Genomic DNA, 14012 nt, shown 5'->3' with positions numbered 1-14012 from the left:
CATACAGTAGCCGACAAGTCAAACGTTTCCAAATATGCTTCTAATTTCACTAGGATTGAATTCCCCATAGCGATGGCATCGCCTATGTAGCCCAACCTTGTAACATTAAAAAAAAATAAAATCTGGAAGAAATTGTTTTCTTTTAAACATGCAACAATACTATCCTTGATCATCATTCATGGCAGCCACGTGTGTAACATGTGGAGAGAAAAGCGAGTTGTGGAACTGAACGTTCTGTTCTGATTCTGTACCTACGGTACCGCCAAGTTTCTTTATTTGGCTTCTAATGCAGATCTAATAATAATAATACGTTTTGTAACAATGCACACAACAAATGACCTGTTTTGCATCAAAATCTGTGACAACTAATGCAACTCTTATTTATTCGCTAGCATTTGTAAGCATTATAATCTTAGTTCATAGTGACAATTAACCTCAAGGGCTTGTGTTGTGGTTAGCTCTGGCCCAGCTCCTGCCCCAAGGACTGTGGCTGTGGGGGAGACATCCACATGCTGCAGGCCTGTTTTGCCCCCCTGGTGGAATCTGCTGATGAAGGCTCCTCTGACCAAGAAGACATGAGTGACAGGGAGGAGGAGAGTGTGGCAGACAGCTCAGAAGGAGATCAATTATCTAGCTCTTCCTTGGATTCAGAACAAGAGTTAATGATACAGCCACGCATGTGGAGAGCGATGCATAGGCAACAACAACTGAGAAATTATTATCAAAGAAAATGAGGCCACGTGCGGTTGGGTGGGGCTGTGGTCATTAGTGAGGCTGCTATAAATAGCAGCCTGTGGGTTTGGCCATTGTGGAGGATTATCTGATCGTTGTGTTTCGTGACTGCTTTAATGACTTTGACCTTTTGTGCTGATTTTTCCCCGCTTTGAAACTAAACCAGAGCAAAGTGTGTTTCACTTTGTGAAAGAAGAAGGACTGTGAATTGCCTCACAGCTGCAAGCTAAATATCACAGAACTGATAAGGGACTTGTACAAATTAGCAGTTTGTTTGGAGACCAGTGCTCTTTGCTATACCAAAAGAGGGATTAGGTTAAATGAATTTTCATTATAAAGAATATTGTTTTGAATTTTCAAACGTGTGTGTGTCTAAAATTTGTACCTGTGAATTTTTGGGAGGAGTCTACCAGAGAGCCCGACAGAACAGGCTTGATTCATAATCAAGAGGGTAAGTGGCAGCAAAGACACACTTTGTGTATGCTGCATGCTGGTGCCCATTAAGCTGAATGTCTGAAAAATTCTAGGACACTTTCCAGTATGCATTGCACGATAAATCTTATCAGCCTTTAGTTCACTATGTTTATAACCACACACTTTTATCTTCCAAAATATGAAACATCTAAAAAAGATCCATAAAATATTTGGTTCAATTTAAACTACAGAGGTACTAGATTCCTTGGAGAATTGAGCCCAAATGACATCCAGTCTGGCTGATCCAATGAGGCATTTTGTTAGCTATTGAAATTCATGAGAGATTATGGACATGGCCAGAAAAACACACAAAATACCAAGCGTTTTAATTGCATTGTGCATGGAGACCAAATCTTTCAGGGTTGTCCTCGGTGGATTTGTGTCAAGAATAAAGATTTGCAAAAACTCCTTGCAGTCTCAAACAGCTAAGCAGAAACAGTTGTCCTTCTGGGACCCCAAGCAGTGCACAATGGTATACCATCAACTGTTAAATGCCAAGAAACGCTCTCTATGTGACTGAGGTTAAGGGATTTCTGATCTTCATCTTTTTTTAACAAAAATCCCTTAGAAAGCATTCCAGAATTTCAAACAGCCTTTGCATAGAAATGAAAGATTTTGCTCTCCATCTGAAAGCACCGAAACTCTATAATTAACGTGTCATGTCAACACCAAATGGGAGTGTGCGAGGCTAAGGTTTTAAAAATAAGTATAAATACTCATGCTTGCTGATGTTGTTAGAAGGGCTCAAAAAAAGATTATTTTCATGCATTGTTAGCTGGACCCCTGGGTTTTTGTCATCCAAAAACAACAGTAAACTTAAGATCCAACTTCAATTGGTTAGCATTGGCTGTGGCGCTTGCCAGGTTTAATCACCTACTGCCTTTTAAACTCTATTTTATATTCATTCTTTATTACTACATACAGCATGGGGAGATTATATTCTGTAACTTTCTACCATTTTTTCCAATCATGAAGCATGGTGGAGGGGGGGTGGCGGAGAGAAAGGAAACACAACAGGGATTTATTTAAACCAAACAACAACAACCAATTCCAATTTAGGATGAAGAAGGTAATGTTGGCTTAAATAGCTCTTTCCAAGTTGGCCGCTATTCTGCTTTGCGTGTTTTTCTGTCTCTCTGTGTGTGTACACATGCGTGTGTAGGGGCTGTACATTCCCGAGCTAGCAATAATGCCTGAATAATTTGGGGCAGAAATCAGATTTTTGGATTTAGCTTATATTCTGGCTTATCAATGTGCTCCCAACTACACAATGAAAAGAACTTTGATATACAACATCATTTATTAGGAATGTTCATTGCAGTCAGTTATGAAGAGGCAGATTTTGGATTTCTGGCAGCTTCAAATGAAAAAATAAATTAATACATTGCATACGATTGTTTCTTTTCTCATACGGATAGAGAGAAAGGGGGGGAGGTTATATATTGAGGGAGACAAGGGTTTCTTTGTAGTGCAAACCCCTTCTTACGTTTCTACCTGTACAAATAATTTTGGGTTATCAAAACAACTGCAAATTTTCTTAGAACATATGAAACTATTAATATGTTAATATCGGATGGCTCCAATTAACTAGTTAACTGAATTAGGTTAATTTAATTTTGCGGAAGCCTTGCATATCTTAGAGAACTAAATTCTAAATATTATGAGAACAGCTGTTTTTAAGGAAAGTAATTATGTGGGGAAAATAAGTCTAAAGTAGAAATGTGGTTTGTGGGCTGTGATGTGATGTGAAGCACCAAAAAGCAAATTGCATAGGGTGGAAAAGTTTTATCCAAGCAGATGGAAGGTAAGGAAGCTTTAATATACAAATAAGGATAATAGAGGATAGATCACTCCAAGGATCATCTAGAGATTTGTTAATTTCTGTATATATTTCCTCCTCCTGAAAACATAGGTTAATAGTCATACAGATTCAAGGAGGAACAAATGATTTCCTTCAGGCAATCATTTCTAAATATATACAGCTATTTTCTTTCTGGTCGTAGTCTTTAGTAATAGAAATCTACTATGCTACGGAATATTTTCAATATATTTGAAGTTTTGTTACAATGTTTAATTAAGTATTTAAAGCCCCAAAGGAAAAAAAAATATACAGCTTTCCCAAAACCTATAGCATAATGAACAGCTGGAATCAATTGTGCAGAATTGCTTAATGTTTATGAATTCCATATTGTTACATAGAATCAAAATACATTCCTCTAGGAATCCTTGGCCAAATTGCATTTGAAAGAAGATTTAAGGAAAATATGAGTGCAAACAAACATTAGTGTTTAAAAATAATGATGTCTTATAAATCAGGAATAATAATATCACCAGAATGCAAAATTGTTTGTGCCTGGAGAACAAAATTTTTTATACAGAAATTGAAAATATGTTCAGTACCTTCTGGTCTCCCTTTAGCTATCACAGCAAGAGGTTTGGTGAAGGTTTTCTTATTCTGTATCATTGCAAAGATCATATCAACGTGAAGAAAGGTACAAGCTTCATCTGGAAGGACACACTGCAAAATGGAGAGAACAGACAGCTTGTAAGATCAGGGACCCACTGAAAATATTTATATTAGCACAGCAGGTGTGCATCATCATCATCATCATCATCATCATCAATATTTAGTAATATTTACTCAATAAGAAATGAAACTTAATAAACATATTTCCATGAATGCTTGTATAAATTCATCTCAGTTACATTTCAACTTTTCTTCGGTACTTGAGTTACTTAAAACTCTACCAATCCTCAAAGCTGCAGATAATCTCTTTTGGGCAATGTCCATACAAATCCACACGTTGCTTCACAACTGTGTTGAAAAAGTTCTTCTGTTTCCCACCCCAATCGCTCTCTTCCTTAACACAACGTACACAATAGATTATTGAAGATGACTGTTCTTTTCTGCTGTAAGACTGTTCAAAGTTTTCCCATCCTCTGAGTGGACAGCTAATATTGCCCATTTAGAAAAGGTGCTGGTTATTTTAATGTTTTGGAACAAAGAGACATTTAGCTTGCTTAGAGATGTTTACTAAATCTATAAAACAAATATTCTGAGATAAACAATTAAAAAAAATGCAGGAATTAATTTTCCTTCAAAATCCTCTGAAGCAGTTCAACTAATAATTCACCAGTAGAAGTTCAGAAACAATAGCACTATTTTATCTCAGCAGGATCTGGAAAATTAATGCTAATGCATTGTTTTCAACAAATATGATGAGCACTGAATAGATTCGGTAAATCTGAACCACTTAACACAATTTCTACCTATCATCTATAACAATTTAGCAGAAAATATATATTATTCTATCAAAAATGACAATAGTTTCCATTGGGAAAACTAAACGTATGTTGTCCTACTGTTGTTAATTGCAATTATTCCTATGTTTATTAACCTTTTGGAAGCTGGAGAGAAGTCCCCAGGGAATGGGCTCCAGAACAAGTCTTAAAGCTTGGAAAACTAAACCTCTTTTCCCAGTGACTGACCCAAATTGGATCCTGCAAGTAACTTCACTTCACCTATGTTCAAATGAATTAACCTAGTGGTTAAGATTGTTCTCTTAATAAGAGAATTTTCCACCTCCCAGAAATGTCCAGCTAACATGGTACACTGGTACGACTGGATGACTTTTGTCCAACAACAAGAAACACATAGGTTGGGCAAGATGAACAGATTATTAGGAAAATGAAATAGGCATGTTTTATATGCCTGAGAATATCCTGGGAAAACACAGAATATTCTTTAGGCCAGTGATGGTGAGTATATTCTTTCTCGGGTGCTGAAAGAGATTGTGTGTGCGCTATCGCGCATGCGCGAGTATCCATACCCATAATTTAATATCTGGGAAAACCGAAAACATCTTCCCCTGCCCTCCAGGAGGCCAGCTGGAGGTTGGAAACGGACTGTTTCCCAAATTCTGGTGGGCCCAGTAGCTTGTATTTCGTCCTCCCCAGGCTCCAAAGGCTTCCCTGGAGCCAAGGGAGGGTAAAAACACCCTCTCCCATCCGCCCAGAGGCTCCCTGGAAGCCAAAAATGCCCTCCCAGAGCCTCTGTGCAAACCAAAAATCAGCTAGCCGGAACACACATGCATGTTGGAGCTGAGCTAAGGCAACGGCTCGCTAGCCAGCAGATATGGCTCCATTTGCTACCTGTGGCACCCGGACCATAGGTTCACCAGCACTGCTTTAGACTAACAGCCTAATCTTACAAAGGGGAAAATGCTACTTGGCAATTACAGTGTAAAGTCTTTCTACAGAAGATCTTCCAAAACCAATGATCCCTTCTGACTCAAATGCCTTCAGGAAACAAAGAGTTGTCTATATTATTCTTTTTAGAAAGTTTGTTTTTAATGTAAAGAAGAATGAGGCGGAGGAGGAAGCACAGAAAAAAGGGAGCAATGACAACAAAATAGGTTACATACAAAAAACACCATTCAGCCACATTTTTAGAAAAACCATTAATCCTTGACCATATGAAATTATATTCATCGGTCTTTCCTTTATGCTGGAAAAGAGCCAACTCACAGACAGAACATTCCTATTAAGCCATACCTCAATATTACAACAGCTTCAAATGCAGAGGAGTAGCTTCATATATATATAAGCTATTCTGGAAAAACTCACCATCAGTCATATAGAAAATGTATTGGTTAACATTATCTGTTGCAAATTGGTTTCACCAATCAGTCACACTTATAACTTCTTTGGCTGCACTATCGTAAAGTAGCTTCCAAAACTTGGCACTCTCCAACCATGTAATCCCCAGCCAAGGGCTAAGGCTGGGTTTCTTAAACTTAAGGGCCCACATAGGAGTCACATGGCCAGAATCACATTTTTAAAAAATGACAAATGGGCTTGCAGAGTCAAAGGGAGAGCATGGCAAAATTTTGTTCCATGCTTTTTCTCTGCAAGTTTGTTGTTGGTTCATCCAAGGCAGAACATGAGCAAGTTTTGACAACATAACCTTAAGGGCTGTCAAACTCCGTCTGCATACTGATCTCTACCTTCCTGGTTCAAATCTGTAGCAGGAATTTGCAAATTGCCAAATTTGTGACTATCTGCAACTTATCAATTGAAATTACATTATCTATCTATCTATCTATCTATCTATCTATCTACCTATCATCTATCTATCTATCTTATCTATCTATCTTATCTATCTATCTATCTATCTATCTATCTATCATCTATCTATCTATCTATCATCTATCTATCTATCTATCTTATCTATCTATCTTATCTATCTATCTATCTATCTATCTATCATCTATCTATCTATCTATCTATCTATCTATCTATCTATCTATCTATCTTATCTATCTATCTTATCTATCTATCTATCTATCTATCATCTATCTATCTATCTATCTATCTATCTATCATCTATCTATCTATCTATCTTATCTATCTATCTTATCTATCTATCTATCTATCTATCTATCTATCTATCTATCATCTATCTATCTAGCTATCTTATCTATCTATCTAGCTATCTATCTATCTATCTATCTATCATCTATCTATCTATCTATCATCTATCTATCTATCTATCTATCTTATCTATCTATCTATCTTATCTATCTATCTATCTATCTATCTATCTTATCTATCTATCTTATCTATCTATCTTATCTATCTATCTATCTTATCTATCTATCTTATCTATCTATCTATCTATCTATCTATCTATCATCTATCTATCTATCTTATCTATCTATCTATCTATCTATCTATCTTATCTATCTATCTTATCTATCTATCTATCTATCATCTATCTATCTATCTTATCTATCTATCTATCTATCTTATCTATCTATCTATCTTATCTATATATCTATCTTATTCATCTATCTATCTATCTATCTATCTATCTATCTATCTATCTATCATCTATCTAGCTATCTTATCTATCTATCTATCTATCTATCATCTATCTATCTATCTTATCTATCTATCTATCTATCTATCATCTATCTATCTATCTATCTATCTTATCTATCTATCTTATCTATCTATCTATCTATCTTATCTATCTATCTTATCTATCTATCTATCTATCTATCTTATCTATCTATCTTATCTATCTATCTATCTATCTATCTATCATCTATCTATCTATCTATCTTATCTATCTATCTATCTTATCTATCTATCTATCTTATCTATCTATCTTATCTATCTATCTATCATCTATCTAGCTATCTTATCTATCTATCTATCTATCATCTATCTAGCTATCTTATCTATCTATCTATCTATCATCTATCTATCTATCTATCTATCTTATCTATCTATCTTATCTATCTATCTATCTATCATCTATCTATCTATCTATCTTATCTATCTATCTATCTATCTATCTATCTATCTATCATCTATCTATCTTATCTATCTATCTATCTATCTATCTATCTATCTATCTATCTATCTTATCTATCTATCTATCTATCTATCTATCTATCTATCTATCTATCTATCTATCTATCTATCTATCTATCTATCTATCTATCTATCTATCTATCTATCTATCTATCTATCTATCTGATTTGTAGGCCACCCCTCTCCATAGAGTATATATGTTTATTTCTTGCCCAGCTCTAGCTTTAGTAAAATAAATAGCGTTCTTCATTTGACATTTTAGCTCTGATATTGGAAATCTGAGAATTTTGGCTTTCTCTATTTTTTTTTTCAGCGATTGACATTAAAGAAGCAAGTTTCTTCACCCTTGTAAGCCTGCCAGAGTTGTTGCAGTGTAGGTATATCACACTGTACATAATTGATGCTCTCAGAAAACAATCTATGCCCACCTCTTTTTTGGCAGATCCACAGATAAAAACACAACCAACGAAGTTCTGGCCTAAGTTTATTTTAAATTCTTAGTGGACGTGTAGATCGTAAAACAATGTAATTACAGATGTGAGTTTGTATGTGCCAAAAAGAGAAAAAGGGGGAGAAATCTTTTCACAACTTACCTGAGCTAATCCTGGAATGTTTTTTTCTTTTTTCGTGCATAAGGTCACTTCACAGTGTAGAAAGAGAAGAGAGCTGTTGAATGTGGATTTGAATAAGAAGCTAAACCGTTTTTTGTCAGTGTGTGCATCTGGCCCAGGCAAATTAGCCTTTGGAACATTGAAGAATCTTACAGACTCATCTTTAGGACAAACGTTTTCAATAATGGTGTATTCTGACATTTGGTCAGGATAGGAACTGGGTGAAATAAAGCAAGTCTGGATTACAAAGCCCAGGGATCTTTCATCCTTTGTCAGAGAAATCTGCATGAGAAAAGAAAAATAGATCATGCTACATTGAATGTTTTGAAGATTGCACAGCAGTATAATGAAGTCAGTCAATCAAATGTTGAGTACCTTGGTTACCCCTCCCATTTAGATAATCTGCAGAATTAGGAAATACTGGTGTCTATCCTCCCCCCCATCCAACGTCACAAAGGATTTTAAGAGCTATAATCCAAAATATTCAGGAGACATTTCTTTTCTCCTGTGGTAACCACCATTTTAAAGAGTGGAATAAGGAAACAGACTTTTATAGGTGTAATATCCTCAAAGTCTTTGGTATGCTAAGTTATGGTTTCTTTGTAGTTTGTTCAATAAACCTGAATTGGCTAGGTTGGTATATAATGCCAAATCAAATGAAAACTAAACGCATTCTATTTTAGCATAGGATGAACTCATTACCAAGAGGAGCTGCACTCTTATAAAGTGTGGTGACACAGACTGGACCGTCTGTAGTCAGTTGTGATTGTGAGTTTTTACAGAGAATTTTATCTTCTACCCCTTACAGAGAGGGTAGGAGAAAGAGAGGGTTATTGTTGTACATTGAGAGTCTGCATATGATACACAGCAGTTCTTGGAATTAAGTTCATAGTTCTTGGTTGTTTGAAACCACACAGAGATAGTTGAGATGGACGGCCGTATAAATCTTTCAAATAAATTAAAAAGGAAAGAATTGTGCCTGCTTATTTTTTAAACTGTGCGTGCTCATGCATGTGGAATCAGTTTTGCCGTCAATTTGAAAGAAAAAAAAAACATGAAACAATAGGGCTTTATTTTCATGAAGGACTCTTATTTCATAGAGGACTTGATGAGGAAGACACACATTTTGCTCTGGGCTTGCCATATTACTAAGATTCCTTGGTCCTTACCACAAAAGTATTATTTTAATTCGAGATCGGTACAATTTCCTTCTTGCAGAAACCACAAGTGGACACATCTGTCTGCCAGAGGCAATTGAACCATGCCAGCTTAGGATGTACGAGAACAGCCTTTTCTCAGCTACCATGTTCCTGAAAAACACAGTTTCATCGATCCCTAGTTCTACTCAAGTCGATTACCTCAACAAAAATCTGGCTGTTGTCTGCGGCAGAGAAGAATCCTTGAACTGGGCTACGGAAAAGGTCCGTCTCGTAGAGTTCCATTCCAAAGGTGGCATTGCCAACATGCATTTCAGGTGGCCAGAACTTGGAAAACTTTGAATCCCTCGGTTGATGGAATGTGCAATTGAACTAGTCCAAAAACAAGGAGATAAATGTATTGAAGAAGGTAACAAAATATATAAGGGGAGGCAACAACCACTCTGAAATCCATATAGCCTCCCAATTACATTTTTATAGGCCCTAGAATCCCTTATGGTCCTGTGGCCAAAACACCATATTTCAGCAGCCTAATCTTCTGTCATTTTATTTTTAATATTTCGAGACTTAGGTTAGATCTAAAATATCTGAGTGATTTGGTGGCCTAGTTCCATCCAGTCAGACAATGTCTCCATAAAGACCCAGACACACACCACAAACATATTTCAAGTATGACTGATTCACAAGCATTTTTGAAAGGGAGGAAAATCAAGTTTTCTTCTAAATTTGACTTATCTCCCCACTGCTTTGGTTCAAAATGTTTTCTCCTTATCTGATTTTCCTGTCTAACCCTCTCATCAGTGGTACCATAAAGTCCTCATGAACACACACAAACAAACAATAATCTCTGACCAGCAGCAATGTAAATCTTCTTCACCAAATTTATGGCAAGGAAGACATACATTCTTAGATAAAGACAACCCAACAGAAATAAAACGTTTTGGGTGAATTTATCATTTTGAACAAGGAACGGATTGTGAGAGAGGATAAATGAGGAAAGCTTAAAATATTGGGAAGTTGCTTCTTTTTTTAAAAAAAAAAAGTCTATTCGAAAAGAAAAGGTTAACTGGGAAACACAGAAACTATTCACACCTTAACAGCATGAAAAACTGATACTGTTTTGAAATCGGAAGGGAGGAGGTTAATACTCTGGTTCTTGATCGAATAAAAGATATATAATTCACAGGCACACGGAAAAGTCTTTCAATCGGCCCGTGCATCATAAATGTTGTTTATCACATACTTTAAAAACCAAAGTTCTAAGAAATGATATCAGTCTTCTATATTCTCAAACCAAATGGTGTCTAATCAATACATACCACCACAATGACAGGCCGATTGATAAAGGTGATATCCGATTCATCTGTGTCCCCTGGGAAACCATTATCTCCTGATTCCATGTCTTCATAATCAAGCAGCCAACCACTAGCTTCACTTGATGGGGACACATGGATAACAATCTTTAAACAAATGGAAAAGGGGGGAAAAACAGTAACTGTTAGAGCTATTTGGGGTTCTGATTCCATCTCACGTGATTAGAAACATGCCAGAAAAGTTAGTTATGGGAAGGATCTAATATTGATGGTAGAGAGTACGGTCAGTTACCTGCTGTTTTAAGCTTATCTTAGTTTCCCATGCAACCATTGTTTGAAACGTTAGACCAAATGATAACCACTTTCATAGGAAATGCCCTCTGCTTTCCCAAATCTTAGCTTCTTCCTGGGGATATGCTGACTAGGCAGTTTCAAGAGGTTTATAGATTGGGAAAAACTTGCTTTGGTTTGTGTATGCAAACCGAGTCTATGCAAAAGGCTATACAGGTGGTCCTTAACTTACAGCAGTTCATTTAGTAAACATTCAAAGCTTCAACGTTACTGAAAAAAGTGACTTCTAGCCATTTTTCACACTTACGACCGTTGCGGCAACCCGATGGTCATGTGATCCAAATTCAGATGCTTGGCAACTGACTCATATTTATGACAGGGGTCATGTGATCAGCTTCTGTGACCTTCTGACAGCAAAGTCAATGGGGAAGCCAGATTCATCTTACAACCGGGTTACTAACTTAACAACTGCAGTGATTCACTTAACACATGTGGCAAGAACGTTCGTAAAATGGGACAAAGTTCACTTCACAAATGTCTCACTTAGCAACAGAAATCTGAGCTCAATTGTGGTCATAAGTTGAGGACAACCTGTATGCTCTAGTCAGCAGGACAGCTTAAGAACAGTTTGCCTTGACTTTCGTAGTTGATTACGGTTTATTTAAACTGTGATTGCTAGTTTGCACAGAACTTGTTCAGAATTGATCAAAGGTAAATGAATGCTGAATGATTCCTATTCTTTTTAATAGAGAAAAAAGGAGGAAGCATATATAGTACAGCGGGTTTCTATATGATGCTGAACATTGGTCTTGTAGGAAGATACTGAATATTACAAATAGAAGGGGCTACCCCAGGATCTAAACCCCTGTATCTTCCCTGCCAGTCAATTTATGTATCTGCATAATGGTAAAAATAGGCTTATTGTTTGACTTCCAAACCTGGAGTGTAATAGCAGTAACATATTGGCTTTAAATGAGTATTGGCATAGAAATGAATATACCAGCAGTTTTACTTCTTTTTCTGGTAAAACTATAACATATACTGCATTTCAAAAAAGTAATGGTTCATTCAACTGGGGTTGCATATATCCTACTTTTTAATAATGATCACAGCATTCAGTAGGCAAAGAGCTGTAACTTTATACTACTTCAGCATTTCTTTTTTTGAAGAACACATAATAACAGTGAGTGGTGTTCTTTTTACTTTTCTTTTGTATTTTTTCCTCCCTGCTATACACATTAAGTCTCTACTGCTTTTTTTTTTTTTTAAAAACCCAACAAAATAAAAACCCTTTCTCAACTCCCCTATTGAGCATATTACTCATTTTTCTACTTGTCTTTCATACACAAATGTTCCCTGTATATTTTTCTGTGTGTTCCTGATGATGCAGCATTTCTTCAATTTAACTCTACCTTTGTTCACCCGCATGACGGATAGTTGACACACAAAAAATTGGCGTTTTTCAGGCATTTGCTTCATAATTCACTGCTAGTTTCAGTGATTTAGAAATTGGTCCGAGTACTAAGAAAAATCTGTGCTTTTGAGATCAATTTAATGTTTAAAGATAGCAGTCCAACTGCTGAATTGAGATCCAGATGTATTTTTCCACAGCCTGTTGATCTATAGTTTTTGTTGGGTACATCTCTAGATCAAATGCCAAAAGCTCTAGCCAATAAAGGATTTTAAATGGCCATTTGAAAAAAAAAAATTGGATAAGGTTATGTCTGATTAGGTTGCCTTAGCTATATTTGAGTTGGACAACAATTTTTTCTTCATCTGCCAAAATTGTCACTATGTGCTGAATTTACAAAAGGCAATAGCTATGCTTGTTTACCTGAACTGGCCAACATCCATCCAAATCATAGTGAAAATGCTGAAGCAGACTGAAGGGAAAAATCTTACTTGGGCACAATAACTTCCATAGCTACTTACACACTTGGAAAAACCAATTGGATTCAAATTTCCAGCACCAATATTGAAAACATATTTGAAATAACTAGCATACACCAGGAAACAGCCCCCACAAAAGTATATACAATATGATTTAACTTAAAATATAACTTATTTTGGAATTACCAAGTTACTGTATTTGGTTTACTTCCAAATAAGTTCATGCTTGCAACTCGTATTGAAAAATTACTGCAATTATCTAAATACTCTCACCCAAATCCCATATAACAATGGTCAGCAACTGAAAGATAACATACAGTTCTATTAAAATATTTGTCCTTGTTCAGACAGAAACATAGAAGATTGGCCGCAGAAAAAGACCTCATGGTCCATCAAGTCTGCCCTTATTTCTTGTATTTTATCCTAGGATGGATATATGTTTATCCCAGGCATGTTTAAATTCAGTTACCGTGGATTTACCAACCACATCTGCTGGAAGTTTGTTCCAAGCATCTACTACTCTTTCTGTAAAATAATATTAGATTGTTGCATATTTTTGCCACTGAATATTATCAGATATATATTCTCTACTGAAATAGAATATGTGACAAACTAATATTAAAGTTGCTTTGTATATGTCTTTAAGAAAAACCACCCAATTGACAAAGTGCTAGAATGAAAAACTAAAATTTGTAGATTCCTTAACTGCACCATTTTAGTTGTTATAACTGCAACCACAAATTTCCAGTTCTTAGTAATCCGTTTTTTTACATTGTTCTGTAGGAATTTTGGCCCTTTCCTCCATGGCAAACTGCTTCAGAAACATTTGAGGGTGTTTTAGCATCCTTCCAAGGTCAGTAAAATGAGATTGTTTGGAGCAAATGCTAAAAAGGGCTGTGAAGCACTGTGAAGCGGTATATAAGTCTAAGTGCTATTGCTATTTTGGATCCGGCCAACTGCAGGTTGGATGACTTTGTTTCATAGTCTCCCCGAGTCTTTGGGGAGGGGCGGCATAGAAATCGGATAGATAGATAGATAGATAGATAGATAGATAGATAGATAGATAGATAGATAGATAGATAATATACAAAAGATCAGATTCTGTCAATAAGTTATTAAGATACACATGAAGTTGGTGGGGGGAGAGTTTTAATTCACGTACA

At 36.1% G+C, this 14012-nt stretch overlaps 1 protein-coding gene across 1 annotated transcript in view; it reads right to left on the bottom strand.

Annotated features, from left to right (window-relative positions):
- The window catches only part of TGFBR3 (transforming growth factor beta receptor 3), a 210287-nt gene that overhangs the window by 17067 nt on the left and 179208 nt on the right, over positions 1-14012 (bottom strand). The window contains exons 11-14 of the mRNA XM_070746579.1: positions 10675-10815; positions 9557-9727; positions 8181-8480; positions 3607-3724 (exon numbers count right to left, since the gene is read on the bottom strand). Of these exons, the coding sequence (XP_070602680.1) occupies positions 3607-3724; positions 8181-8480; positions 9557-9727; positions 10675-10815 (730 nt within the window). The remainder of the gene's footprint in view (positions 1-3606; positions 3725-8180; positions 8481-9556; positions 9728-10674; positions 10816-14012) is intronic.

This window comes from Erythrolamprus reginae, chromosome 3 (genome assembly GCF_031021105.1).
Source record: "Erythrolamprus reginae isolate rEryReg1 chromosome 3, rEryReg1.hap1, whole genome shotgun sequence".
Lineage (NCBI taxonomy): Eukaryota > Metazoa > Chordata > Lepidosauria > Squamata > Dipsadidae > Erythrolamprus > Erythrolamprus reginae.
Note: the sequence above shows the minus strand (reverse complement) of the source record. Positions and strands in the feature narration are given on the sequence as shown.